The sequence below is a fragment of the Rhincodon typus genome, chromosome 8 (genome assembly GCF_021869965.1).
Source record: "Rhincodon typus isolate 14 chromosome 8, sRhiTyp1.1, whole genome shotgun sequence".
Classification (NCBI taxonomy): domain Eukaryota; kingdom Metazoa; phylum Chordata; class Chondrichthyes; order Orectolobiformes; family Rhincodontidae; genus Rhincodon; species Rhincodon typus.
Window position 1 is genome coordinate 3,079,744 of NC_063339.1, and position 26,415 is coordinate 3,106,158.

At 42.2% G+C, this 26,415-nt stretch overlaps 2 protein-coding genes across 3 annotated transcripts in view; one reads left to right on the top strand and one right to left on the bottom strand.

The window, feature by feature from the left end:
- The window catches only part of LOC109917284 (transcription factor IIIB 90 kDa subunit-like), a 311,075-nt gene that overhangs the window by 106,500 nt on the left and 178,160 nt on the right, over positions 1–26,415 (top strand). The window contains exon 4 of the mRNA XM_048600010.1: positions 209–281. Within this exon, the coding sequence (XP_048455967.1) occupies positions 209–281 (73 nt within the window). The remainder of the gene's footprint in view (positions 1–208; positions 282–26,415) is intronic.
- On the bottom strand, positions 5,316–11,433 carry btbd6b (BTB (POZ) domain containing 6b). 2 transcript variants are annotated; one of them, XM_020523848.2, is made up of 5 exons: positions 11,267–11,433; positions 9,659–9,977; positions 9,444–9,534; positions 8,996–9,114; positions 5,316–8,707 (listed from the first exon to the last, which is right to left on the bottom strand). In XM_020523848.2, exons 2-5 carry the CDS (start codon positions 9,880–9,882, stop codon positions 7,675–7,677), a joined length of 1,467 nt encoding a protein of 488 aa, XP_020379437.1. In that variant the 5' UTR covers positions 9,883–9,977; positions 11,267–11,433; the 3' UTR covers positions 5,316–7,674. The 2 variants fall into 2 exon arrangements, with proteins under 2 accessions (XP_020379437.1, XP_020379436.1); XM_020523847.2 differs by lacking the exon at positions 11,267–11,433 and adding an exon at positions 10,128–10,827.

Consider the following 26,415-nt stretch of genomic DNA (forward strand, 5'->3'; position numbering starts at 1 on the left):
CCCCTCCCCCTTTTCTGATGAAGGGTCTAGGCCCGAAACGTCAGCCTTTCTGCTCCTATGATGCTGCTTGGCCTGCTGTGTTCATCCAGCCCTGCACCTTGTTGTCTCAGATTCTCCAGCATCTGCAGTTCCTACTATCTAGGACAGAGGAAGTATAGTTTAAAGGTTTAAGTTTATTGTAATTAAATCTTCTTAAACTTTCTTGCAGGTGAATGTCTACGTGTTGGGAAAGACTTTTCTTCTCCTGGCCAGAGAGCTTTGTATAAATGCTCCAGCAATAGGTCTGTAAGCAATAATTCCTTTCATGCATTGTAATTAATGAGTACACCAATGTTTGTTTTTAGTCTTTAGCAGCAAACAGAGCCCGTGTTAGTTTTTTTAAAATCTGCTGTAGTATAAAGGTGAACTCTCTTTCCATTATAACTTTTCACTCTTTGTTCTTAAAGTATTCAAAATGGTGCCAGATTGTGGCGACAGTTGAAGCTTTTCACTGTATTTTACTGTATTATTCACTGTAATGCAAGTGACAATAAATCATTGAATTCAATTCACTGTTCCCAACACAAGATAAGCAAATTTTTTTTGGGGTGTTGGCAAATCAGGAGACATGGGAAGTTGCCAGTGGAGTGAAGTTCAAGTAATATTATGTTGAATGATGCAGCAAGCTCAAAGAGCCATGTGGTCAATTCCTATTTCTTGTGTGCCATACAAATTGGGAAGATTCAATCCCCAGTCTGTTCCAAGTTAGCTTATCTTCGCCAGAAGCAGTGGAAAGAATGCTGCAGATAGTAGTGGGAGAAAGGTTTTGTCCTCTGGTGCTTTCTGCTGAACAGTGACCACATATGAAGATCCAAACGTCAACAAATCGTGTAGGTCTGTGAAACACATGAAAGATCAGAGAAATTTGTAGAGAGAGAATGCTAATTGGTAATTTTGACCTTGCAGGGCATTGAAAAGAAAGGACTTGAATTTTAAAGTGACTTTCATGATCTTTGAATCCCAGGGTGCTTTACTATTAGTGAGGTACTTTTGAAATACGGACACTCCGGCAATGAAAGGAATGTGGCAGCCAATTTGACTGCAAGCTCTCTCAAACAGCAATGTGAGAATGACCAGATAATGTGTTTTTATGATATTGATTGAGATAAATATCAGATCAACACCCCTGCTGTTCTTTGAAATAACGCTGGAGAATCTTTTATGCTCACTTGAATGGAGTGCTATTTTCATGTCTGATGTGAAAGGTGCTGTCTGTGACAGTGCAGCTTTCCCTCGGTACTGAATGTCGATAGGCAGGCAGAGGCAAGGAATCTACTCCGAGTCCTGGCTGAACAAAAGCAATCTCCTGATGGCTCGGGTTTGTTAAGTAATAAAGTGCCACTGGACTAGGTTCATCCTGATTTAGTGATTATAGGCTTGCAGCAAATGGCCTTGAGATTGAGGAGGAAATTGTCCTGATTTCCTGCTTCTAAATACTATTGAGTAATTTACAACTGAAAGCAAGTTTGTTTTAATTATTCATTCACAGGATGTGTGAGAAGGTCAGTATTTATTACCTATCTCGAATTGTGCCTGTGCTACGTCCAAAATGATTTGCTAGGTAATTTCAGAATGACATTGAGTCAACTACATGTCTGTCGTGGGCCAGGCCATGGAAGGATGGCTGATTGCCTTTCTGAAGTTATGAGTAAACCAGATGGCTTTTAACAATTTGGTAGTTTTATGATCACCATAATTAACTGAGAGGATTTTTAGAACTGCAGCTTTATTTAATTAATGGCATTTAAATTTTCCAGCTGCCAGAGTGAACTTGTCTCTGAATCATTAGTCTAGGTTTCTGAATTACTAATTCAGTAATACAACCACTCCACAACTCTTGTAGATTTGAGTGATGCTTTCTGTGATTGAATATCCTTCAAGGGGGAAATAGTGAAATCAGATGTTAGTTGCACACCAGTAGTAAGCTGTAAGTGACGTAAAGGTTGAACAAGGTTAGCCATGCTTTGTGCTTCACAGGTTGCAGCGTGACTTTGGGTGTGGCAATCTTTAGTGTCTGTGGGGATTCGTATATGACTAGCTTGCTAGTCCAACTGTGACCCTGCATTTGATTTAATCGGATTCAGAATTTAACAGCCATACCTTTTTTCCCTAAATATGTCATATACTCAACTTTGAGCAAGAAGTGAGGTATTAAGCCATACAAATCAAGATGTCATCAGTGCAATGTTAGGTAGAAGTTCTACAGAACTTGTAGAACCTTAACTCTAGGTGTTGACTTTCCACAGCAGAACTGCAAAAAATCCCAAGCAGTTTATAAAATTGTACTCGGATAGAAATCAGCCCCAAGTATGAAAATATTTGGGGGTGTTAGCTAAACCATAATTGAAGAAATGCATTTCAAGAAGGATCCTCAAGAAAGAGGTGGAGGTGATGGTGGGGCATTCCAGTACTTAATACCCAGATGGCTGAAAGCTCAACAGCCCATGGTGGGGCGAAAGTTGGAGGAATGCCAAGAACTCTGCAGGTTGTTGAGCTGAAACAGCTACAGAGTTGGGGAGGACAGAAGCCATGCAGCAATTTGGAAAATCAGAATTTGAAATAGGAAGTCTTAGAGATTGAGAGCCAGTGTGGCACAGCAAAGACGAATGGTGAGTTAACAGGAATTTGAGTGGGTTTTGATTCATGCAGAAGAGTTTTAGATGAGTTAAATTTTTGGAGGGTGAAAATTAGGAAGGCATCAAGGAGAGCATAGGAATGGTTGAGTCTGGAGTAAAGTCATGGTTGTTGGTTTTAGCAGCAGATAAGCTGAGGTAGGGAAGGACAAGTAGAACTGGTATATGCTTTCTTTGTGATGTAGAGGGTATGAGATATTGTTTGACCAGAGATAGTAACTGAGGAGGCGGTTAGAACAGGTTCCAAGGGTAAGCAGTGTGTGACCATCACCAATAATGACTTTTCAGTTTTGTCCAGAACCAAATGTTGGAACAAACCAGTGTGGGGTTGTGAGATCTGGCATAATATTCAGGGCTATTGGACTGGAGATGGGATGGGAAGGATTGCTGGTAGAGAAATTCTAATGCAACTGAATTTTGATCACCTCTACACGAGTATTTTCCCAAGAGTTGCTGCCTAATTAGCTAGAGCCTTCGCTGTTGCCACCCCCCAGGGCCCAGTAGCAGAGCTTGTCACAGACCAGGAAAAGAACCTCAATGTGTGCTGTAAATGCTTCACCCTTTTGGAAAATACAATCAATCTTCCACAAAACTAATCAAGAAGTAAGGATGAGTGTCTGATGTGATAATCAAATTCCACCCTGGCACTCGTCCAAGGTTGGGAAATAGTAACTTCTTTGAACTGAGGTGAGTGCAAACAGAATTTTTGGGGTAGAATAATTCGCTGGCCGATTTTTGAGATTGACAAGGAAACTGAAGGTTGTGACTGCTGATGGCTGGTGGAATAAACAGGTCTTTTTATTTTGGTGATTTAAATCTCCAGACAAGGAAATTGTTCAGTTAGGTCACGTTTGCTGTTCTGCACGGGCCCCTGAAAAGAACAGTGCTGGTCCTGTCGTGTATTATGCGGACACAGAGAATTCAGACCTTTGTATCGCTGATTGTTTTCTGTAGTAAAACAGCTGCACAAAACTTGACAGATGAAAGCTACCTTATTGTATAAATACAAGAGAAAAAGAAAGATTCCTGGACACCGATTCAGAAAGAAAGAAATATAGAGAGTAAGGCAGAATGAGAGGCTGAGAGAGACTGCAAGGATGTAGACAATATTTTATAAATAGTGTGATTCTGAAAGGAGACTTTTTCATTAACTGCCAGTAATAGTCAGTGCCGTGTTGTTGATATTGGATTTTTAAATGATGTTGCATGTGTATTGCAGGTATGTGAGGAGATGATGGGTCAAAGTGTATGTGTGGTAGCCCTCTTTTTTTAAACAGGTAATTAAATTCTTATGCTGCCATTATTTTTCCTGCTGTGAACTTATGGCAGTAGACCACGGTCCTGCATTAAATGGCAGATCACCATTGGGTATGAATGGGTTACTGTTTAATCAGGAGAGTAACACAAACAAACCTAGTCTCTTCCATGCATTTTCAGTAGGAGTTGATGAGGTAATCAGTGGAATATTCATCTTGTGTCTGTCTTTTCACTATTATAGAATCATTTGTGTTCTTTTATCTTGTAGGACCTGTGTGTGTGTGTGTGTGTACATGCATGCACACATACCTCTCTTTTTCACCCATCGTGTATGTTTTACCTCACTCTCTTTGCGCTTACTAAGTGACTGTCTTCCTCTTGATCTGTCTGTCTGCGTTCCCTTTTTTGAATTTTGTGGTAGTGTTAGAACGGTCTAAAGAATTATTTTTGCCACATCTAGAATACTGTACACAGTTTTGGTGACCACATAAGAGAAATGATGTAATTGAAGTTGACAGAATAGGGAATTTTAACCCTGAGGAAAGATTAGTTAGACTTGGGTTTTCTTTGCATTTGAAAAAGCTAAGGGAGGATTTTGAGATGCATAAAATTATGGCGCTCATCAAGGTGGATAGGAAGGACCTATTTCTCTTGCAGGTCACTAACCAGGAAGCATGGACGTAAAGCTATTGGCTGAAAGGTTAGAGGGGACTTGAGGGAAATTTTTAGGCAATTTCTTTTTGCTTAGATTGAAGGTAGTGCCTCAAAATCACTGAAAACGTTGGTACAGCCAGAACCAATTACCACATTTATAAGTGCTTAGGTATGCACATGAAATGTCATAAACTACAACAAGAGTTACAAAGTGGGATTAGGCTGGCTAACATTCCCATGTCATAAATTTTTGTGCTTCTCATTCCTAAGTCTCTCCTCACTGTATCGCTGTGTCCTGTTCTGTGTTTTTTACTATCTCTATGCTCCATGTCTTCTTTCACTATCAGCACCCTAGCTTTTTGTTACTGTCACTACTTGCTCTATTTCTCGTATTGCTCCCAATATCACTGAAGCTTTCTTTCAAGGAAGATATCATTGTATATTTATTAGAAGCCTTTATTTTAATTTGAAAAATGTTGTGGGAGGAGTCTTTAGAGTTTGTAATCCTGTATTTTAGTTAAAACTGTGTACATGCTAAAAGTTGTGTTGATTTGCCACATGTCCTTTTGGAGGAGCTTTGTAAATTGTGCATTGTAATGAAAAGCTTTTCTCACATGTATAAATGATGTATTGTACACCAATGTTGTTCAGCTCAGTGGAAGTACTATACATCTGTCAGTAGTTTCACATTTAACATAAAAAACCAGGAACATCTGGGCCTCGACTTAATGATAAGGTGAAAATGTGATTTATTCTCTTTGTCCATTTAATACATAGCATTGTTTCCCTAGCACCAACTGGTTGATTGCAGTCTGTTTATTTTAATACCTCTAATTCCCTTGTTTGTTACCCCACTATCCCAGCAGTTTGATAACCTGTTACTAGGTCTCTATATCAGGAGGAGGCGCTGCTTCCATGGGCTCTGTGCTTGTATAATATTGTTTGCGTCTTTCTGCCCTAACTGGACTCGACAAGCAGACCAGAAGTAAATTCCAAACTGCGATTTAGGCCTGGAAACTGCTGGCTTTTACAGAATGAGTGACTGTAATGCCAAAATAATGTCCCATACATGCACAGGCATGTGTCTTAACATCAGCCTTCTGCATCAGGCTGCAGTGAGCATCTATACGCACATACGCTGAAGTCACCAGACTGGGCATGACAATATGGAGATTCTTCTCTCCAGCATTGTCCATGGAGTAGATCTCCTTGGCTGCTGCTGTGTCACCATTTGGTGCAGCTGCAGTGCTACTGGGGAGAGCCCCTTCCAGAAGTCAGGACTATTCTTCTATCCCCTTGCTGGGATCCCCCACCTTGTCCATACGCTGAAGTGACCGATAAAATGGCTGCCGGTGTGGCGCTGTGTTTCTGCTCAAGCTCGCTCATTGCTCCACCTGCTGGTGGTACTCATACTAATGGAGCCTTTACAGAAGGCCCTTTCTCTACAGTTCTAAAGTCTACTTAAAGATACGTTCAATTTCAAATTGAAGTTGTCTGTCATAGGTTAAAAAGCCCTGAGAAACAAACTTTAACTCAAGAATGGACAGCATAGCATTAGCAGCGAGTCGAACACTTTTCCGTTTTACTTTGCTAGTTACTGTTAACATTGCACTAAAAATGCCATATCTGACCCTTCAAAGCTCCCTCTGCACTTGCTTGCTCTGTTCAGCCCTAACTTCAGAACAGCATCCCTCCAGTGTTGTCTCACTTCCTCCTACACTGCCAGTTTATGTTGATTGTATGACCATTCTGCTAGTGGGGCCAAATGGCTGTGGTCTGGGCTCCCATCACATGGGCTGCCTCAGTTATTAGATGGCATCAACCCGAGCTGCATTTGAACTGTGGGCCCAGGTTGAAGGTGTCAGCTGTGGGAGAGGGGAGCTAGTCACTTAAACTACCTCATTTGCCTAAACTTTCGAGGATTGTTCCAAAATATTAAGTGGCATTTTGGCTAGTCCTGTTTTTTGGATTACTACAAACTTAAAACCTCACTCAGGTTTCTCTTTACCCTATATACACAAGAACAGGTTCAAGAAATATTACCTCAAAAATGCCAAAAAGTGCACTGGTGTAATTCTTTAAGCCAGGTTACTGAGAGGGAAAGGCATTGGTGCAGCAGGGATAGTAGCTAGTGATATATGCCTCCAGTACCAATCCAGTGTACATATCACCAAGTGGAGACTAACTGCTTCCAACAACATGGCATTATCCTTTAATCTGCTGGTGTGGTATTGCACAGCACCAATGCATGCATACAGGCTGGTATGCTTGATGGAAGGAAGGAGGGAAATGTGTTAATAGCTACTCAAATTAGCAGAGAAGTGGAACTGTTTAGCTCCTAACCTAGTATTTTCAGAAAATTCCAGACCCAAACTGAATGAGGTTACCATGGAAGTCCTGACTTCTCAATTATGACCCTCAGGTTAAATCACCAGTCCATTCCCTCTAACGGGAGAGCGCTCTATGGTCCTCTGGGACTACAGCAATTTTATTTTCAGACTGAAGTATAGAGGAAGAAAGTAAAAACATATTTGAGTGATAGTTGGACAGCACTTTTGCAAAAATCTGTAGAGCTATTAATTCCTACAGCACATAGTTTGGAACGTGATCGTTTTGATCAGTGATCTTTTCTGTTCCTGTACCTCCCTAAACTGTAATAAAGACAACTTTAGGATAAAATCTAACCATGTAAAAATCTTTATACTGTACAGTTCATTACTTGCAAGTACACTGGAGGTGTTAAAACATGTCATTCATTGGTCAGCTTCAAGCCACTTTAAACAGCACATCTGTACAAAAAGGAGTGCACTACTGAACACTGCCCATTGCAGCTTCAGTAAGTCAAATAACAACTGCCTAGGCATTATAAATAAATAAAATTAATTTACAATCAAACATTCCTTCAAATTTTAAAGATGGTTTGACTCTGCCTGACTCTTGATGTAATAGGACCACGTGTGGAGTTTAATATATTAATCGGTTGAAGCAGCAGGAAGTCTGAATCCTTGCTGTGCTCCCTTCTGTTAGCAGCAGTTGGATGCAGAACATCTTTTGTTTTAGTTTCAGAGAGGCAGGTCTGAGCATTTTTTGTTCATGCATAGAAAATAAGTTCAGGAATCTGCCCGCCTTGTACCCCTGTGCCATTAGTGCTGTCCGATGAACACTGGAACTGAAATGTCACTTTCCCACACTGCACTTCTGTCATGCCCTCTTGTCCAAAGTAACTAAGCTCGTTACCATCCAGGATGGCACTGGCAGTGTAGAAGGTGTCCTGCTCCACCTGCACCGGGTGCTCGAACCAGACAGAGAAAGTGGTGCTGGAGCCATCCGATATGAACTTGGTAAAGTTTTGAGCTAGGACTACCCCCTGCCGCTTCAGTTCGATCTTGACACTGTATTCTGCCTTGCCACAACTTGAGCCGTACAGCCCTAGCCCGGCGATAAAGACACGCTTGTCCACCGCAAACTGGATGCTGTCACAGCGGCCCCGGTACCTCCACTGGTTGCTGCGGTAAGCTGATGACTGGAAGCGGTGGCACCGTTGGGAGGCTAGGCCTTTCCTCTTAGTGGTGGGGAATTCCAACTGCGGCTTCTTCAGGGCCGTGTACCACAAGAATATGTTGTGGGTCTGCTCCAGGGTTAACAGGTCACACTGCGCAGCCCCATTGGCAAACTCCTCCAGTGTCATGGTGGGAATCCGAACAATGTAGAGAGCCTTGCCCAGCACACTCCTCTTGTTCCGGGCAGTGGGAGGGAGCCCTTGCCTTTTGCACTCTGCCTCTGCCCAGCTCACGATGGCTTCAAACACCACCACCTCTTTGGTGTTGAGTGTCTCCCGTGACAGAATGATTTCCAAAGTCTGCAGATCGATCTCGCAGAAGCCCTCTGACCTCAGGGCGAGCTCTGCCTGGGCATCAATCACCTCCCAGCACCGTTGGGTCAGCTCAGGCTCCTCAAAGAGCCGACTCTGGGACAGCAGGACACAGGCATTCTTTGCCTCCAAGCTGGTCTCCAGGAAGTTAACACAAGCCTTTGCCAGATACGGGACAATATACTTCTTGGCAGCGTACAGTGAAGCCAGCACTGTGTCTGCTTCCAAGTCAATCTCATCACTGTACAAATACCTATAGACAGGGGAACAAAAACTCACTGAAATTCTCGCCACTTGAAAATCTAATGCAGAACAAAAAAAAATTCCTGAGCAATTAACTTCACTTAGATTTAATACGCGCACACAGAAGTTTAAAGCCAGCTTAAAATTTCTCTATCTTAAAGCAAAATAGTCGCAGGCAGCGTCTTTTAAAAAGTATCTCAGATTTTAAACAAGTTAGTGATGAAATGGCCTCCTTTAAAAGGTTATTTTTGGCCCCCGCGCAGCTCCCTCTCCCAGCCCCACACATAATGTCTCTTACTTTAGCAGAATTAGGAAAGCTGCGGGTTCCACATCTGGAATATGAATGTCGGGCTTATCCTCAGCGAGTTCTCCATAAAACATGGCATAGAAAACGGAACTGCCGACTGCCAGAATGTACTGGAAGAGAATAACACAAGTTCAAGACAAACAAAAGATTAGGAGCGCGGTGCACACATTTATTAGCAACGCCTTTCCCTGCAGGATCCTACATGCAAAAAAAAACTATTCCTTGCATGTAATTTATAATGCGCTTAACTGCTTTTTTTTTGAAGAAAGAAAACATTAATTAGTTGCCAAGCGTGAGTAGAGCAATCGCTCCCTGTCACGCAACTTTCAGCTACACTGTACTTAAAAAAAAAAGGATCGCTGATTGCAGCTCCTGTTTTATGCATTCATTTCCAACAAAATGCACTTCAAATAGCTCCCGTGGTTAAGACACAACGCACCTTATGAGCTGGAACTCTCTGTGTGGATCCCGGAGAACCTACGATAAAATGCACATCGGCCATCAGTTCGTTATTGTACATCATCGCATTTCTGCAAAAGAGAGGGAGCAAAACGTTCGGTTATTTTTTTTTTAAAAAAGGTGGTTTTATTTGCAAAATTTGAAAATAAAACAGGAATAAAGGGAGAGGCAGGTTGGTAGTGAGTGCTCACTTACCTTTCGCGGAGGGTAGGGTAAAAGGATTGCCAGTTACTGTTGTGGATGTGGTTGTTGTTGAGATTTTGATCCTGGCCTTGGCGGAGCAGGAGGCTGCGTTTGGAGTTGCTACCGCTGAGATTGTTGCTCGGGCAGCTGGTACTGCTGTTGTTGCTGTTCTCGCTGGATTGCAGGCTGCTACTGTTATTGCTGCTGTGTTTGGAGGGATACAACTCTGCAGCCATCTTCTTACCAAGCGAAAGCGTTACGATCTCATAGCAAGCCGGGAGCTTGCTGCCGTTGCTTTCTCTCTTCACGCTCTTGGACTTTCTAAGGGTTTCTGAAAACATAAAAAAGAGCAAACAAAAAGTCAAGGACAGGTGGGGGAAAGAGATACAAACCCCAAGGTCTCTGATCTACAGTGGGCTCTTAATTCACATTTTTTTTTAAAAACTCAATAGGAAATACAACTTTCTGTCGATATACTGACCCTGGATATATTTCACGAGCAACATAAAGATTCTGGATTGTTTGAGTTTAATTTTCCACCAGTGGATGCGAGCCAGATTTGCAGTAAAAAAAAAGTTTTTTCCACCCCCTTTAAGTCAGTGACCAAATCCCACTGTAAACAGAGCAAACAACTGCGATTGTGCTTCTCCTCTTCCCTCCACGTCCTTCGACTTGAAAAATCCCAAAGATAAAAATAGTGCAGCAAATATCCGGGCCAACGACAGAGGGAAAAAAATCCTGCCGATTTTTTGTTCTTCTTTACACGATGTTCGCCTCTTCCGGAGTAAAAGTTGGAAGAGTGCAATTGAGGCTTTTGTTTCTTCTTCCCCAGCGAAAGGCAGCACTGGAAATGTATTTTAATTCCGATTTGCAGACTTTACTCCAAAGCTGCCTGTGAATCTACAAACTATCAGATCGTGCTGGCTCTCCCTTTTTCACTAACAGCAGGTGTTCACGTGACGAAAACCTAACCCAAACATCAGGCTCCAATAATAAAAGGAAGGAGGGGGTGAACAGAAGGGAAAGAGAGAGGGGGCCGGATGAATACTCAGCCCCGATTGATTAGGATATTTAACATGGAGAGGAAAAAGGGGCTGGCGCTCACAGAGCGGTTTGCATGTCAGTCTGCAATCAGCCCACCCAAATCACAGAGAGACATACAATTCTGTACGTTACAGCACGCACTAGCGCCGTGTGTTTATGTATTCATTCCAGGGGGTGTGTTAACGAACGTATTGACTGGCTCAGGTTAAAACCAATGGGCGGGGGAAGTTGCCTTCGGAAATCGAAGTTCAGTCAGGACCCGATTTAATAGCAGCTTTTAAAACGCATGGTTCGGCACAACAAATAATGTCCCTTTCTCCATCTCTTCCTCCCACACACACGTTAATCAGAGCAGCAAACAGATTCTTTGTTTTTCTTTAAATGATTACACATTGATCAGCAAGGGTAAAGGTTGGGAGGGAAACATACACATAAAAAACACAAACACAGCGCTCGATTCGCCCGGCCCCATTTATAGGCCAATCTGGGGATAGGCTCATTGCAACACACGCCCTTATTGATTTTCTCTTTTATAAATCGGCTGAGTCTAGCTTTGTTCAAGCTCCTTTACTGTACCTGGGCGGTTTTTTTTAGCTGAGCGGGGTTAGGAGAGAAGAGACGGTGAAAGTTTGGGTTCTTCGATCTTCCCAGCAGCAGGAAACCATGATCCAGCTCTGAATCTAACCATCTCTCCTCCTCCAGTCCAAACAGCGATTCCGGGGAATCAGGCAAGTGCCTGGAGGTTGGGCTTAAAGATAAACCATCTGCTTTCTTAACCGATCCCGACCTTCATCAGCAGAGGGACTCCGAGTTCCCAATCCTGGCAAATAAAATGTCAGATCCGTGCCTTGCAGGATGTAGGATTTAAAGGGCACTTTTTTTTAGCGTCAAAGCTTTGTTTGTCAAACATTGGGTATCATGACACAAGTTTCAAACATCATACACAGACTACGAAAAAATTACTGATGGAGACTTACAGTTGATATGTCTAAGGTAATTTTTTTTCATTTAACCTTTGCAATGCCACATTAAGTACCGCAAGTGTAATGGTAATACTGAGTTTAACAAAAAGAAAAACTATCTCTGATTATTATCCAGTGGCCCTATGAATGATGATAGAATCTTTTGTTTTTTTTCAAATCATTATCGAAGACCCCTCCACCCAGTAATGATTTCCCACAACCTTTTCTGTCAGGCAGAAGACACAGAAGCTTGAACACACAAACCACCAGGTTCAAAAACAGTTTCTTCCCTGCCACCACTAGACTGATCAATGGACTCTCTAACTTCAAATAATGTTGATCTTGTTTTGCACACCTCCTGTGCAGTGTAACCTGTATGCTTCTCTCTTTCTAAGCACCCTATGATCTGTATGTCCCACCTGTACTGCTCACAAACAATGCATTTCACTGTACTTAGGGACACGTGACTACAGCAAATCAAATCAAATCTATTGATCTAAAACATAGCTGCCTTATCACTAAAACTTAGAATAAAAACACTGTTGGAGGGCCTATCTTTCAGGTGAGACATTATTGGAATGTTCCATTTGCCCCCTCAGATGGGCATTAAAGATCCAATGACACTGTTTCCGAAGAGGAGAATTGCATTCTCTGGTGACTTGGCAGCCATTTGTCTCTCGATCAACATCACAAAATCTCATTACTGTATTCAGTTATGTTATTGGGAGCTTGCTTTGTGCAAATTGGCTGCCGTGTTTCCTACACTCCACGAATTATGGAAGGCTGTATATAAACGCAAGTGTTTCTTCACTTCTTTAAACCACTTCATCAATGGTGGAGAGTGTGCCCCTGTCTATGTCAATGGTGCTGAGGTGAAGATAGACGAGTTTCGGGAGTGATGATCAATCTGTCCTGATCCACCCTCGTTTATGCTATGGCCAAGAAAGCATAACAATGCTTTTACTTCCTCAGGAGGCTAAGGAAATTCAGCATGTCCATAAAGACTCCACCAATTTTTATAGATGCAACATAGAAAGCATTTTGTCTGGATGCATCATGGCTTGGTACGGCAATTGCTCTGCCCAGCACCATAAAAAACTACAGAGTTGTGAACACAACCCAGTCCATCACGCAAGCCAACCTTCCATCCATTGACTCCATCTATACTTCTCGTTGCCTCAGCAAGGCAGCCAAGAAAGAGTGCAGAAAAGATGCTAGGATGCTACCTGGACTGGAAGGTTTGAGTTATAATGTGGAACTGCTGGTGTTGGACTGGGATAAACAAGGTCAAAAATCACACGACCCCAGGTTATAGTCCAACAGGTTTATTTGAAGACACAAGCCTTTGGAGTCTCACTCCTCCTTCAGCTGTCAGTGAGAGAGGTGGCATCGGGCTCAGAATTTATAAGCAAAAGATCAAAGGGTCATAGAACTGCTGGGTGTTGAACAAACTTAAGACGGCTGTGCAAATTACTGAATTTCTTCCAAACCACTGCCCTGTGATAAGGAGAGTCTGGGACTTTTTTCTCTGGACCGTAGGAGACTGAGGGGCGACCTTATAGAGATCTATAAAATCATGAGAGGCATAGGTAAGATAGATAGCCAACAGCTTTTCCCCATGGTAGAGGAGTCGAAAACTAGAGTACATAGGTTTAAGGTGAGAGGGGAGAGATACAAAAGTGTCCAGCGGTGCAATATTTTTCACACAGGTGGTGAGTGCCTGGAAAAGGCTGCCAGAGGTAGTGGTGGAGGTGAGTACAGTTTTGTCATTTAAGAAACATTTGGGCAGTTACAACTATGGAATAGGTATGGTGGGATATGGACCAAACACAGGCAAATGGAACTAGTTTAATTGTGAAAACTGGATGGCATGGGCAAGTTGGGCCAAAGGGCCTGTTTCTGTGCTGTAAGCCTCTACGATTCTGTAACATAATCAAAGACCCCTCCCATTCCAGTTATAATCTCTTCTATGCTCTTCTGCTGGGGGCAGAAGATACAAAAGCTTAAACAAACGTACCAACAGATTCAAGAACTGCTTCTTCCCTGCTGTTAGTAAACTTATGAATGGACCTCTCAACTTTTAAATTTCATGTTGATCTCGCTGTTTGTGCACCTTATCTCCAGCTGTAACATTGTATTCTTCGCTGTATTACCCTAATATACTTTGTATGTTATGATCTGCCTGTACTGCACACGAAGCAAAACTTTTCACCATATCTAAGCACATGTGACAATAATAAATCAAATCAAATCAAATTGAAAGTTACCTCCTAGCAAGATTTTGGGCATTTGCCATTGTATCTCCTTAGTGATCAGTTTGCCCTTTTGCTTGATAACGTTCCCGTCAAATACTTTGGGATATTTTACTACCTTGTGTTTAACCAATCTGTTGGAGTTCTTTGAGGAAGTAATGTGCTGTGGATAAGGGCAGACCGGGAGGTGCTGTACTTAGATTTCCAGAAGACATTTGATAACTTGCCACATGAAAGGCTGTTGAAAATAAAAGCTCATGATTTAGGGGCAAACATTTTGTTATGGACTGAGCTGGCTGACAACAACCAGAAGCATAAGTAGTTCTTCTTCAGGTTGACAAAGTCACGAGTGATGTGTGACAAGGGTCTGTACTAGGACCTCAACCTTTTATAATTTACATAAATGCCTTGGATGAAAGGGGTGTCTAAAGGTATGGCTGCTAAATTTGCCGATGACATAAAAATAGGTTGGAAAGTAAGTTGCAAAGAGGTCACAAGGCTAACAAGTGATATAGATGGGTTGAGTGAGGAGGAAAAGAGCTGACAAATGTGGGAAAATGTGAAATTGTCCATTTTGGCAGGAAGAGTGAAAAAGAAGCATTTTTATCTAATGGTGATAGATTGCAGTCCTCTGAGATGCAGAGGGATCTGGGTGTCCTAGTGCATGAAGCTTAAATGGTTAGTAGGCAGGTTTGACAAATATTTAGGAAAGGTTCAGAATGTTATCATTTATTGAAAAGTGAATTTAATACAAGGTTAGCTTATGCTTTGGTAACATGCTTCAGCGTTGGTGAGACTGCATCTGGACTACTGTGTACAGTAGTAGTCACTTTATTTAAGGAAGGTCGTAAATGCAGTGAAACGGTTCAGAGGAGGTTTACTAGATTAATATTTGGAATAGACAGGTTGCCTTATGAGGAAAGGTTGGACAGGCTAGGTAGGCCTCATCTGCTGGAATTTAGAACATTAAGAGGAGACTTTGTTGAAACACAAGGTCCTGAGTGGGCTTGACATGGTGGATATGAGAAGATGCTGCTTCTTGTGTGAGAATCTGAAACTACAGGTTACTATTTTTAAGTAGTCGTAGATAGATTCTTGGTAAGCAAAGGGGTGAAAATTTATGTCAAATAATCTGACCTTAAAAAATGGCAAGCGGTCTCTTGTTCTTAACTTGAATGCTCATATGTAAAGGTACCATATAAACACATCATGTTATTCATTAGGGGTACTGATGTTATTTGTTTCAGAATGCTTCACTGTATCAGGCATCTCCAAAGTCTTTTGTCAAAGAATGAGAGAGCTACATATCTTCTAACGTTGGCAGCAACTTCTGTAACCAGAAGTCAACATGTTGGCACGCCAATTAGCATGCATGGACCCTCAGAGGCTGCACAGCTACGAGGCATGTGTGAAAGTACCTTCTATGTCTACTGCATGAGAACAAGATTGTTTCACCAGTAATCAAATCTTTCCACGGCTGAATAAGCTTCAATGCATTGGGTAGCTGCTTATGTGAAGAATGGTCACATGAGTGAAATATTGGAGGTCTTTGAGAGGCGAGTTGCGGAGAAGCTACTACTTCTATTACCAGAATGCAGAACAAGGGACATGATCTTAAAATAAGAGCAATGATAAGAGATAAATCAGAAAACACTTTTCACACAACAGTTGGAGAACTGACTGAATTGTAACAGTTAACATCGGCCATCACTGGCTAATCTGGATCAAGTGTTGGATCACTGGGGTCATGGGGGAAACAAAGTAGTAGTCTCTCAGCATAGAGCCAAGTGCAGTCACTTAGCTTTTAAAATGTTGTCTTCATTTCAAAAAGTACGTTTCTCCCCCATCCTGCTAAGCTCCCCACCTCCAATATTCTCTGATCCCCGTCTTGAGATGTTGACTCTTGGGTTGCAATATGATAGACTCGGACTCTGGTAGACCTCAACCATTTTATGTAAAGACGGTATTTCTTGGCATGCTTATCTCCACCCCTTCCCACCACTAACTCCCCTCACCCTGGGCATTCACACTGTAGCCCAGCTGTGATCAGCTAATTTGGCAAGGTCTGGGGATTTAAACCAGTGACAGGTTTAGGCAGCAGACAGGGATATTATTTGTGAAATAGACACTGAACCAGCAACACAGGAGCGCAGTCACTTAAAAGAGAAATGAAAGTGTCATTACAGAGCTAAGTGATTGGAATTGAGTACTCTGAAATAAAGGGCGGCTTGCCCTTTCTTTAATCATACTCCATCATTAGTAAAATAATCCTATTTACAGAACTCATAAACCACTTCAGAAGAACAGATGTGTTTGAATATACAGGACTCTGGATCTTCAATAAGTTCAACTCTGATAAAAGAAGGGACAGAACTTGCATTTATTGATAAAACACATTTTGTAACCTCAGTATCTCCCAAACGTGTTTACAGTACTTTTGAACCATAATCACTGTTTTGATGCAAGAAACAAGGGAGTCAGTTGCTCTCAGCAAGGTTCTAATAAAGACAATGTGATAAATGATCAACAAGTTGTTTTAACGTTGATGAATGTTGGTCAGGATGCTCCTCCATGGAACAAGTTATATTCCCCGAATAGTGAGAACAAATGGGAGCTTGGTTTAACTTGGTGCATTGGATAGATGGTGTCTGTGGGAGTGCAGCATTCCCTTAGTAATGCATTGGAATATCGGCATGGATTATCTGCTCAAGTCTTTGGAATGGGAACTTAAGCCCACACCTTCTGACCCACACTCGCATGTGCACACTCACCGAGCCATTGTTGACACCTAAATAGGATAACATAATGTATTTTCAGACTGATCTTGTGTATGTTTTTCCAAATTACTTCTTTGACTACTGAGTATTTTCCCCCACCTGCTCAGATCCCTAGACTGTTACAGTTGCCGAGTATTCCATTCCCTAAACATAAAGTTTGCGGCTATTGGCTGTCAGCAAGTTTGCAGTGTAATGGTATCCTGTTTCTGTCTGTATGCAGCAGGATATGTACACATTTGGGTGTTACTGAGTTAAATTCAGGAGTTGCAATCATCCCCACACTCAGCACAGATGGGAATTAAATTCAAGATTTGCTCAATCCTTCTAGATCTCATTGATTGAGCTGGATTCATTTTTTTTTTGCCTAGGAATTTGTGTCAACACAACTGGTACTGAGTTTCAATGTAGTTCTCTGCATTGAAATTTCATAATACCAAGTTTTTGATCAAGAATTACAACAAAACTGACTAAAAATGAAACAATTTGCTACTGTTATGAATGTCTTTGTTATAGTTGTGTAGCACTTTGTATGAGGAGAGTAGGAGGCAGAGTAATGTTGGCCTTTCCAACTCTATTAATTCCATGCTTGTTTAGAGAGTAGCTTTGCACTCATCCCTTCTCAGTATCCTTCTTTGACGTCTAATCTCACTAAATAGATACAGAGAAGATATTCTGCTTAGCTCTTCTTTTAATTTATTCACTGGTTGTGAGCATTGCTGGCTGGGCCAGCATTTATTACCCATTTTTGATTGCCCTTGAGAAGATGGTGGTGATCTGTTGTCTTGAACTGCTATAATCTTTCGATATGCTAATGTAACTATGCTGACCATGTATTTTTCACTTGCTTTAACCTTTATCCCATTAGCCGACCACCTTGTTTTAACTTAAAATTGTGGAAAAAGCATTTTGATCATTGACCAGAAATTGAACTGGACCAGTCATGTTGTTATGATCCCATCCAATGTTATTACTGGACAGCTAAAAGCAAAATACTCTGGATACTGGAAATATGAAATGTGTGCAGAAAGTGTTGGAGAATCTTGACAGGTCTGGCAGCATCTGTGGAGAGAGAAACAGAGTTAACAGTTCCGAAGTACCGAAGAAAATTTATACTGAACTTGAGCAATGGAATACACTCCATCTGTGCTGCTCTAACAACAATAAATCCAGGATGAAAAGGAATTTACGGGTGGTGATGTTCCCGTATTTCTCCTGCCCTTATCCTTCTAGGTGATCTAGATTGTGGGTTTGGAGGTTCTTTTAAAGGAAGCTTGCCAAGTAGACTTTGGAGAAGTATAATTCATATAAGGGAATTCCCTATTTCAGCTCAGAGGAACTATAAGGAGAGAGACTTGGATTGTTTTCTTTCGAGCAGAGAAGGCTGATGAAGGACATGATTGAGGTGTATAAGATTATGAGGGATATGGACTGGGTTAATAGAGAGCAGGTGTTCCCCTTGGTTAAGGGGACAATCATGAGAGGGCATACCTTTAGGGTAAGGGGCAGGAGATTCAGAGGCGGTTTGGGAAAAAAGCGTTTTCACTCAGCAGGTGGTGGGAATCTGGAATGCACTGCCTGGTAAGGTAGAGGAGGTAGGAAATCTTATAAACTTTAAAAAGCGTTTGGATGAGCCCTCCAAATATAACATTCAAGGATATGGAACAAGGTTGAGGTTGTAGACTTCAAGCGTCGGTGTTCTGTCCCGCTTGTTATTCATGTGCCTCAGTTTGCTGGGATGGTTGGTATTACTTCTGGTTCTGTTTCTCAGTGGTTTGTACACAGGGTCTAATTCAATGTGTTTGTTGATGGAGTTCCGGTTGGAATACTAGGCCTCCAGGAATTCTCTCGCTTGTCTCAGTTTGGCTTGGACGATTATGGCTATGTTGTCCCAGTGGAATTCGTGTCCCTCATTGTCCGTGTGTAGTGAGACAAGTGAGAATTGGTCGTATCTCTTGGTGGCTCTTTAGTATTCATTTATCGGTATAGTCAATTTTCTTCTGGTTTGGCCTATGTAGTATTTCTCGCAGTCCTTGCATGGTATTTTGTATATTACACCAGTTTTGCTGGTTTTGGGTATGGGATCCTTTACATTCGTCAGTAGCAGTCATGGGGTGGTTGTTGGTTTGTGGGCTATCCTGATACCTCGGGGGCTGAGTGGTCTTGTGGTCATCTCTGATATGTCCTTAATGTACAGTAGGGTGATCAGTGAGACTGGTCGTGTTGTGTCTCCTGTTGTGGTCTGTCTCAGAGGTAACGATGGATTGTGCTTTTTGGGTATCCATTCCTTTTGAAGACTCTGTATAGGTGCTCCTGTTCTGCTTTGTGTAGTTCTAGGTTGCTGTGATGTGTTGTGGCTCATTTAAATAGTTTCTTGATGCAGCTCCATTTGTAGGCGTTGGGATGGTTGCTAGTGTAATTGAGTCTCTGGTCTCTATGTGTGGTCTTTCTATATACGCTGGTCTAGAGTTCCCTGTTGTTTTTGCGTTCTACGTCCAAGAAGGGTACTAGGTTGTTGTTCCCTTCTTCTTTTGTGAATTTTATCACAGTGAGGATGTTGTTTATGTGTCTGTGGGTATTTTGTAGTTTTGTGCGTTTGATAATAACAAAGGTGTCATCTACATATTGAACACAGAGTTTAGGTTGTATCGTGGGGAGCGCTGTCCATTCTAACCTTCGCATTAATACTTCTGCAATCAGTCCTGATATTGGGGAATCCCATTGGTGTTCCGTTGATTTGTCTGCATGTGCTGTTGTTGAAGATGAAGTGGGTTGTGAGGCACAGATCTAGTAGTTTCATGGTGCTGTCCTTATTGATGTCGTTGGTGTCTTGGGGTGCCTGCTTACTTGATTCATCCAGCGAGTTGTCTTTTTGGCTGGGTCAATGTTTTGGATGTAAATAGTGCTGTTACATCAAAGGATATCATCATCTCGTCCTCTTCTATCCTGGTGTCCTTGATGATGTTGAGGGATTCTTGGGATGACTGGATGGAGTGGGTAGTGTTGTCAATTAAGTATTTCGATTTCTGCTGTAGTTCTTTGGCAAGTCTATAGTACGCGGACTGAATTATAACTTCAGAGACGCCAAAAAGACTGACTTCCTGGCTGCGCTGGAATTGACACTAAACAGCAACGGACTCATGGGAGAAGTACAACAGACCAACAGACAGACAATAGTCCCAACGTTGAGCAAGGAAGGTAAGTGCAACGCATTCAGCACAGAAGAGAGGAAAGCCCTGGAAAGACAGGAATATTGTAATCTTAGCAGCGGACAAAGGATACAAGACAGTAATCCTTAATAGAGCCCAAATACTGACACCTACCAACAGATGGTGATAGACCCGACACCACAGTTAGGGAAACAGATTATAACGACCCTGAAGAAATTACACAACTCAGGAGACATTAGCAAGACAGACTACCAAAAAATGAAGCCAGAGGGATCCAACACACCCCGCTTCTACGGACTCCCCAAGGTACACAAACCGGGGATCCCCCTCAGACCCATTGTCACGCTACCAGGTACACCAACATATAGACTTGCCAAAGAACTACAACAGAAATTGAAATACTTAGTTGACGACACTGCCCTCTCCATCCAGTCATCCCAAGAATTCGTCAACATCATCAAGGACACCAGGATAGAAGAGGACAAGATGATGATATCCTTTGATGTAACAGCACTATTTAGATCCATAAACTCCAACCTAGCCAATTGCTACACCACTGGACAAATCAAGTAAGCAGGCAACCCAGGACACCAACAACATCAATAAGGACAGCACCATGAAACTACTAGATCTGTGCCTCACAACCCACTTCATCTTCAACGACAGCACATGCAGACAAATCAATGGAACACCAATGGGATTCCCCAATATCAGGACTGATTGCAGAAGTATTAATGCGAAGGTTAGAATGGACAGCGCTCCCCACGATACAACCCAAACTCTGTGTTCAATATGTAGATGACACCTTCGTTATTATCAAACACGCAAAACTACAAAAAACCGACCAACACATAAACAACATCCTCACTGGGATAAAATTCACAAAAGAAGAGAACAACCACCCTTCCTGGACATAATGGTAGAACACAAAAACAGCGGGGAACTCCAGACTAACATATATAGAGAGAGCAGATACTCAATTACACTAGCAATCATCCCAATGCCCACAAACGAAGCTGCATCAGGACACTATTTAAATGAGCCACAGCACATTGCAGCAACCTAGAACTACACAAAGCAGAACAGGAGAACCTATACAGAGTCTTCAAAAGGAATGGATACCCAAAAAGCACAATCCATCGTTACCTCTGAGACAGACCACAACAGGAGACACAACATGACCAAACTCACTAATGACCCCACCATACATCAAGGACACTTCAGAGATGACCACAAGACCACTCAGCCCCCTAGGTATCAGGGTAGCCCACAAACCAACAACCACCCATAAAGAGTTAGGGAAGATTTTGAATACTAAGACATAAGCAAAATTTTGCAGATGCTGAAAGTCTGAAATAAAAGTGTGAACTGCTGGAAAGATCCTGCTGAATATTTCCAACATTTTTTATTTTGCAACATATTTGAATTGTCATCCCTCCCTCTTCATAAATAAATCACTTTACAATGAATCACACTCAGCCCTTTGGTGGCAGTGCTGTGTAGAGTACAGGTCAGTCCAGAAACACTGCAAACTTCTGAGCTTCTCCAATTCTGATCTCTTGGTGCATCCCTAATTTCATCGCTCCACCATTGCTGTCCTTGTCTTTAGTTGCCTGACGCCAAAATCTGGAATTACATCCCCAAACCACTCTGCATGCCTACCTATCTCTCCCCTCTTGAGACAATCCTTTAAATGAACCTATTTGACCAAGCTTTTGTTCACTTGTCCAAATATCTCTTTGTAGAACTCTGTGTCGTGTTTTGTTTTCATGATTTTCCTGAGAGAGGCACCTTGGGACATTTTGCTATTTTATAGGCACTATATAAATGCATGTTGTTTGTTTCTATGCCTGCAGTTGGGTGTAGCAGTTTTCATTACCCGTAGCTAATATCATTGAAACAGTTCCTTCTACTACTGGGTTCTCTCCAGGGTGTTAAGAATTAACTATGTTGTATGGACCACCCCTTCTCAAGGGCAACAAGTGACCAGCAACTAATGCTGGGCCCAGCCAGCAATATCCACGTCCCACAAGTGAATAAAACAAAATCTAGAGACCGGGTTAATCAGAATAAAAAGATTACATCTCAGATCATTATTGATTTGGTTTCGTTCATACAATTATCCAGCAGTTTTCGCGGTCATTTTCTGTAGTTTCCATTCACAGATGGTGAGATTTATTGATTTTTATTTTGTGGCTAGATTGTTTCCCCAGTTTGTAGTGAGTTTTTTTGGGTGAGAGTTTGTGAGTGGCCTGTGCTGTCAGTGATGAAGAGACATCAATTTAAAATGAGGTTTGGAAAGATTTTTTTTAGTCAGAGAATTTTTTTGAGCATGGAATGTTTTGCCACAGGGAGTGACTGAGAAAAAGACAATCACTGCCTTTAAGGGAAATTATGGAGAAGCAGAGGAAGATGCAGGCTGTGCAAACAGCATAGGGTAGCGGAATTAGTTTTGGACTGCCCTAGCAAAGAGCTGGTGTAGGCATTTCTGTGCTGTAGACTCCTGTGGTTCCGGTTACTTTCCTGTTCCAGCCAGGATGGCGCTAATAGTGTTACAATTGGCCTCAATCACTCCTGGGCCAGGGAAGTGAAAAATCAGCCAGGGTTCATGTCCTCGACTACTGTCCAATAGCTTTTGCTGGGTACTGAGCTCCTGAGGGAGGGAAAAAAAAAAGCAGGAATGTTTTTAGAAACTGCTTCTGTACTGCGGAAACCAGATACACAAAATGACATTCATGAAGTGAAACAGGCCTTCCATTGAGGTAGGAGCTGAGCTCAAACTCCTGGGATTCTTTGCATTAGAGCTGAAAACAGGAGTGGCCTCAGCAATGTTTGAAAGGGAATATTATAGTATCTGGCAGATGGAGAAAGCTGATGTTGCTCACTGAAAGGTTGGTTGCTGCTCGCAGTAACTTGTCATCTGAAACTTCATGTTGCAGAGTTTGACCGAGTTCTAAAACTTGTGCAAAATTAGAGTGTGATTTTGTACATCACATACTCTCATCTGTATGATTTTGTGCTGTGTATTCACTCTCATAAAGGATTAGACAAACAGAGGTCTGTTTTTTCATTCAGGGCACAGTAGATCAGGCTCTCAGTATCCCAAGTCAGTTTCTATTGGAGATACACTGTATAAGTTAAATTATTAAGATGTGTCAGCTGGGACTTAGTTAGTAGCAATCTCGTCGCTGAATCAAAGGGCTGTAGGTTCATATTCCAATCCAAGACTTGACTGTAAATTCTAAGCTCACGTGGCAGTGTAGAGCTGAGGGAGTGCTGCACTGTTAAAGGTGTTTTCCTTCAGATGACATAGAGTCATAGAGTTGTACAGCATGGATACAGACCTTTTGATCCAACTTGTTCATGCCAACCAGATATCCTAAATTAATGTAGCCCCATTTGCCAGCATTTGGCCCATATTCCTCTAAACCCTTCCTATTCATATACCCATCCAGATGCCTTTTAAATGGTGTAATTGTATCAGCCTTCACCACTCTTCTTCACCTTCTGGCAGCTCATTCCATACATGCACCACCCTCTGTGTGGAAAAAGTTGCCCCTTAGCTCCCTTTTAGATCTTTCCCCTCTCACCTTAAACCTATGCCCTCTAATTTTGGACTCCTCTACCCTGGGGAAAATATCTTGGCTATTCACCTTATTTATCCCCCTCATGATTTTATAAACTTCTTTAAGGTCACCCCTCAGCTTCCCATGCTCCAGGGAAAATAGCCCCAGTCTATTCACCCTCAACCTATAGCTCAAACAGTCCAGCCCCGTCAACATCTTTGTAAATGTTTTCTGCTACATCCTGTTTCAAGTTTCACAACATCCTTCCTATAGCAGGGAGACCAGAATTGAAAAGTGGCCAAACCAAAGTTGTATATAGCCGCGACATGACCTCCCAACTTCTATACCAATGCACTGACCAATAAAGGCCAGCATACCAAACGCCGCCATCTCTACCCTGTCTACGTGTGACTCCACTTTCAAGGAACTACGCAACTGCACTTTAAGGTCTTTTTGTTCAGCAACACTCCCCAGGACCTTACCATTAAGTGTATAAGTCCTGCCCTGATTTGCCTTTCCAAAATGCAGCACCTCACATTTATCTAAATTAAACTCCATCCGCCATTCCTCGGTCCATTCGCCCATCTGATCAAGATTCCGTTGTACTCTGCGATAACCTTCTTCACTGTCCACTACGCCAGCAATTTCAGTGTCATCTGCAAATTTACTAACTGTTACTCCTAAATTTGCATACAAATCATTTATATAAATGACAAAAATCAATGGACTCAGCATCAATCCTTGCGGTACACTGCGGGGTCAAAGGCCCGCAGTCCAAAATACAAGCCTCTACCACCACCCTCTGTCTCCTTCGAGCCAATTTTGTATCCAAATGGCCAGGTCTCCATGGATTCCATGTGATCTGACCTTACTAACCAGTGAAGAACCTTATCGAATGCCTTGCTAAAGTCCATTTAGACAACGTCCACCACTCTGCCTTCTTCAATCTTTTGTCACTTTGTCAGAAAACTCAAATCAAGTTAGTGAGACATGATTTCCCATGCACAAAGCCATGTTGACAATCCCTAATCAGTCCTCAACTTTCCAAATACATGTAGATCCTGTCCCTCTGGATCCCCTCCAACAACTTACCCACCACTGATGTCAGTCTCACTAGTCTGTAGTTCCCTGGCTTTTCCATACCACCTTTCTTAAATAGTAGCACTGCATTAGCCACCCTCCAGTCCCCCGGCATCTCCCCTTGTGGCTATCGGTGATACAAATATCTCAGCAAGGGGGCCCAGCAATCTCTTCCCTAGCTTCCCACAAAGTTCTGGGTAACGCCTGATCATGTCCAGGGATTGATCTCCCTTTATGCATTTTAAGATGTTGAGCAATTCCTCTGTAATATGGACATGTTAAACAAAAGCTCCGCTTTGTCATCTTAAGTGGACTTAAAAGATCTTATGACACCCTTTTGGAGAAGAGCAGGGGAGTTATCACAAGTGTGCTGGCCAATGCTGATCCCTCTCTCAAGACCACAAGAAACAGATGACTTTTACATTCTTGCATTTCTATTTGCTGTATTCAAAATAATTGCTACATTTCCTACACCACCGCAGTGACTACACTTCAACAGTACGTCATTGTCCATAACGTCAGTGCTTGGCAGACTGTAACTAGTGGCATGTCACAGGGATTTAATGCTGGGCCTCAAATATTTACAATTTTTGTTATTGATTTGGATGAAGTGGTCAAATCTGTGATTGCTAAGCAAGTTGTAAAGATGATATAAGGCAGTGGGTCACAAGTAGGTTTGGGAGCTCTGATGAAGCTCAGTTACTGTGGAACTCAGAGTACCAACAGCTGCAAGGTTCCTTTAAATCCTTGAGTTTTGTTTTGGTGAATGTGGCCGAATGGACAAGTTTTTGAGGCCTGATCACTATTGCAAAATAAAACTGAAAAGCTATGCGTTTCCTTTTTCTTTTCCGAAATAAAGCCCTGCTGTTTAAACAAACCCACCCAAACACTCAACATTTCCCCTTACCCACTGTTCAGCCGCTGAAGTTGCTAATCCCTAGCTCCCTGCCCAACTCGGGAAGTAAAACAAAACTTCCCAACCCTGTCAGAGTCGCATGAAATCTGAGGCATTAAAATTGGATCATGCAAGAAAATGAAATTGGGAAGAGTTCAATAAGCAGTCTGCAGAGGGATATTGACAAGTTAAGTGAGTGGGCAGAAATTTGGCAGGTGGTGTAATACTATGGGAAAGTGTCCAATTTAGTCAGAAAAACAGCAAGCGCATTATTTAAAGAGATAGAAGGGTTATGTGTCCCACTACCTGAATCACAGGAAGCTAGTATGCCTGTACAGCAAGCGATTAAGAATATAAATGCAAGTGGATTAGAATGTAAAAGTATGGAATATTTTGCTATAGTTGTAGAGATCATTGTAAATGACACTTGGAGTACTTGGGTTTGGAGGGTTTGCACTATAAGGAGACGCTGAATAGGCTGGGGCTATTTTCCCTGGAGCATCGGAGGCTGAAGGGTGACCTTATACAAGTTTATAAGATCATGAGGGACATGGATAGGGTGAATAACCTCTTCCCAGTAGTCCAAAACTATAGATCATAAGTTTGAGGGGGAAAATTTTGAAAGGCACCCGAGGGGCAACTGTTTCATGCAGAGGGCTGTACATGTATGACATGAGCTGCCAGACGAAGTGGTGAAGGTGGGTACAATTACAACTTTTAAAAGGCATCTGGATGGGTACATGAATAGGAGGGTTTAGAGGGATATGGGCCAAATGGGACTAGATTTATTTAGGATATAGATCATAGAATCCCTACAGTGTGGAAACAGGCCATTTGGCCCAACAAGTCCACACCGCCCGTCCAAAGAGCATCCCACCCAGACCCATTTCCCTACGCCTGCATTTCCCAATGTCTAACCCACCTGACCTAAACATCACTGAACACTACGGGCAATTTAGTGTGGCCAATCCACCTAGCCTGCACATCTTTGGACTGTGGGAGGAAACTGGAGCACCTGGAGGAAAC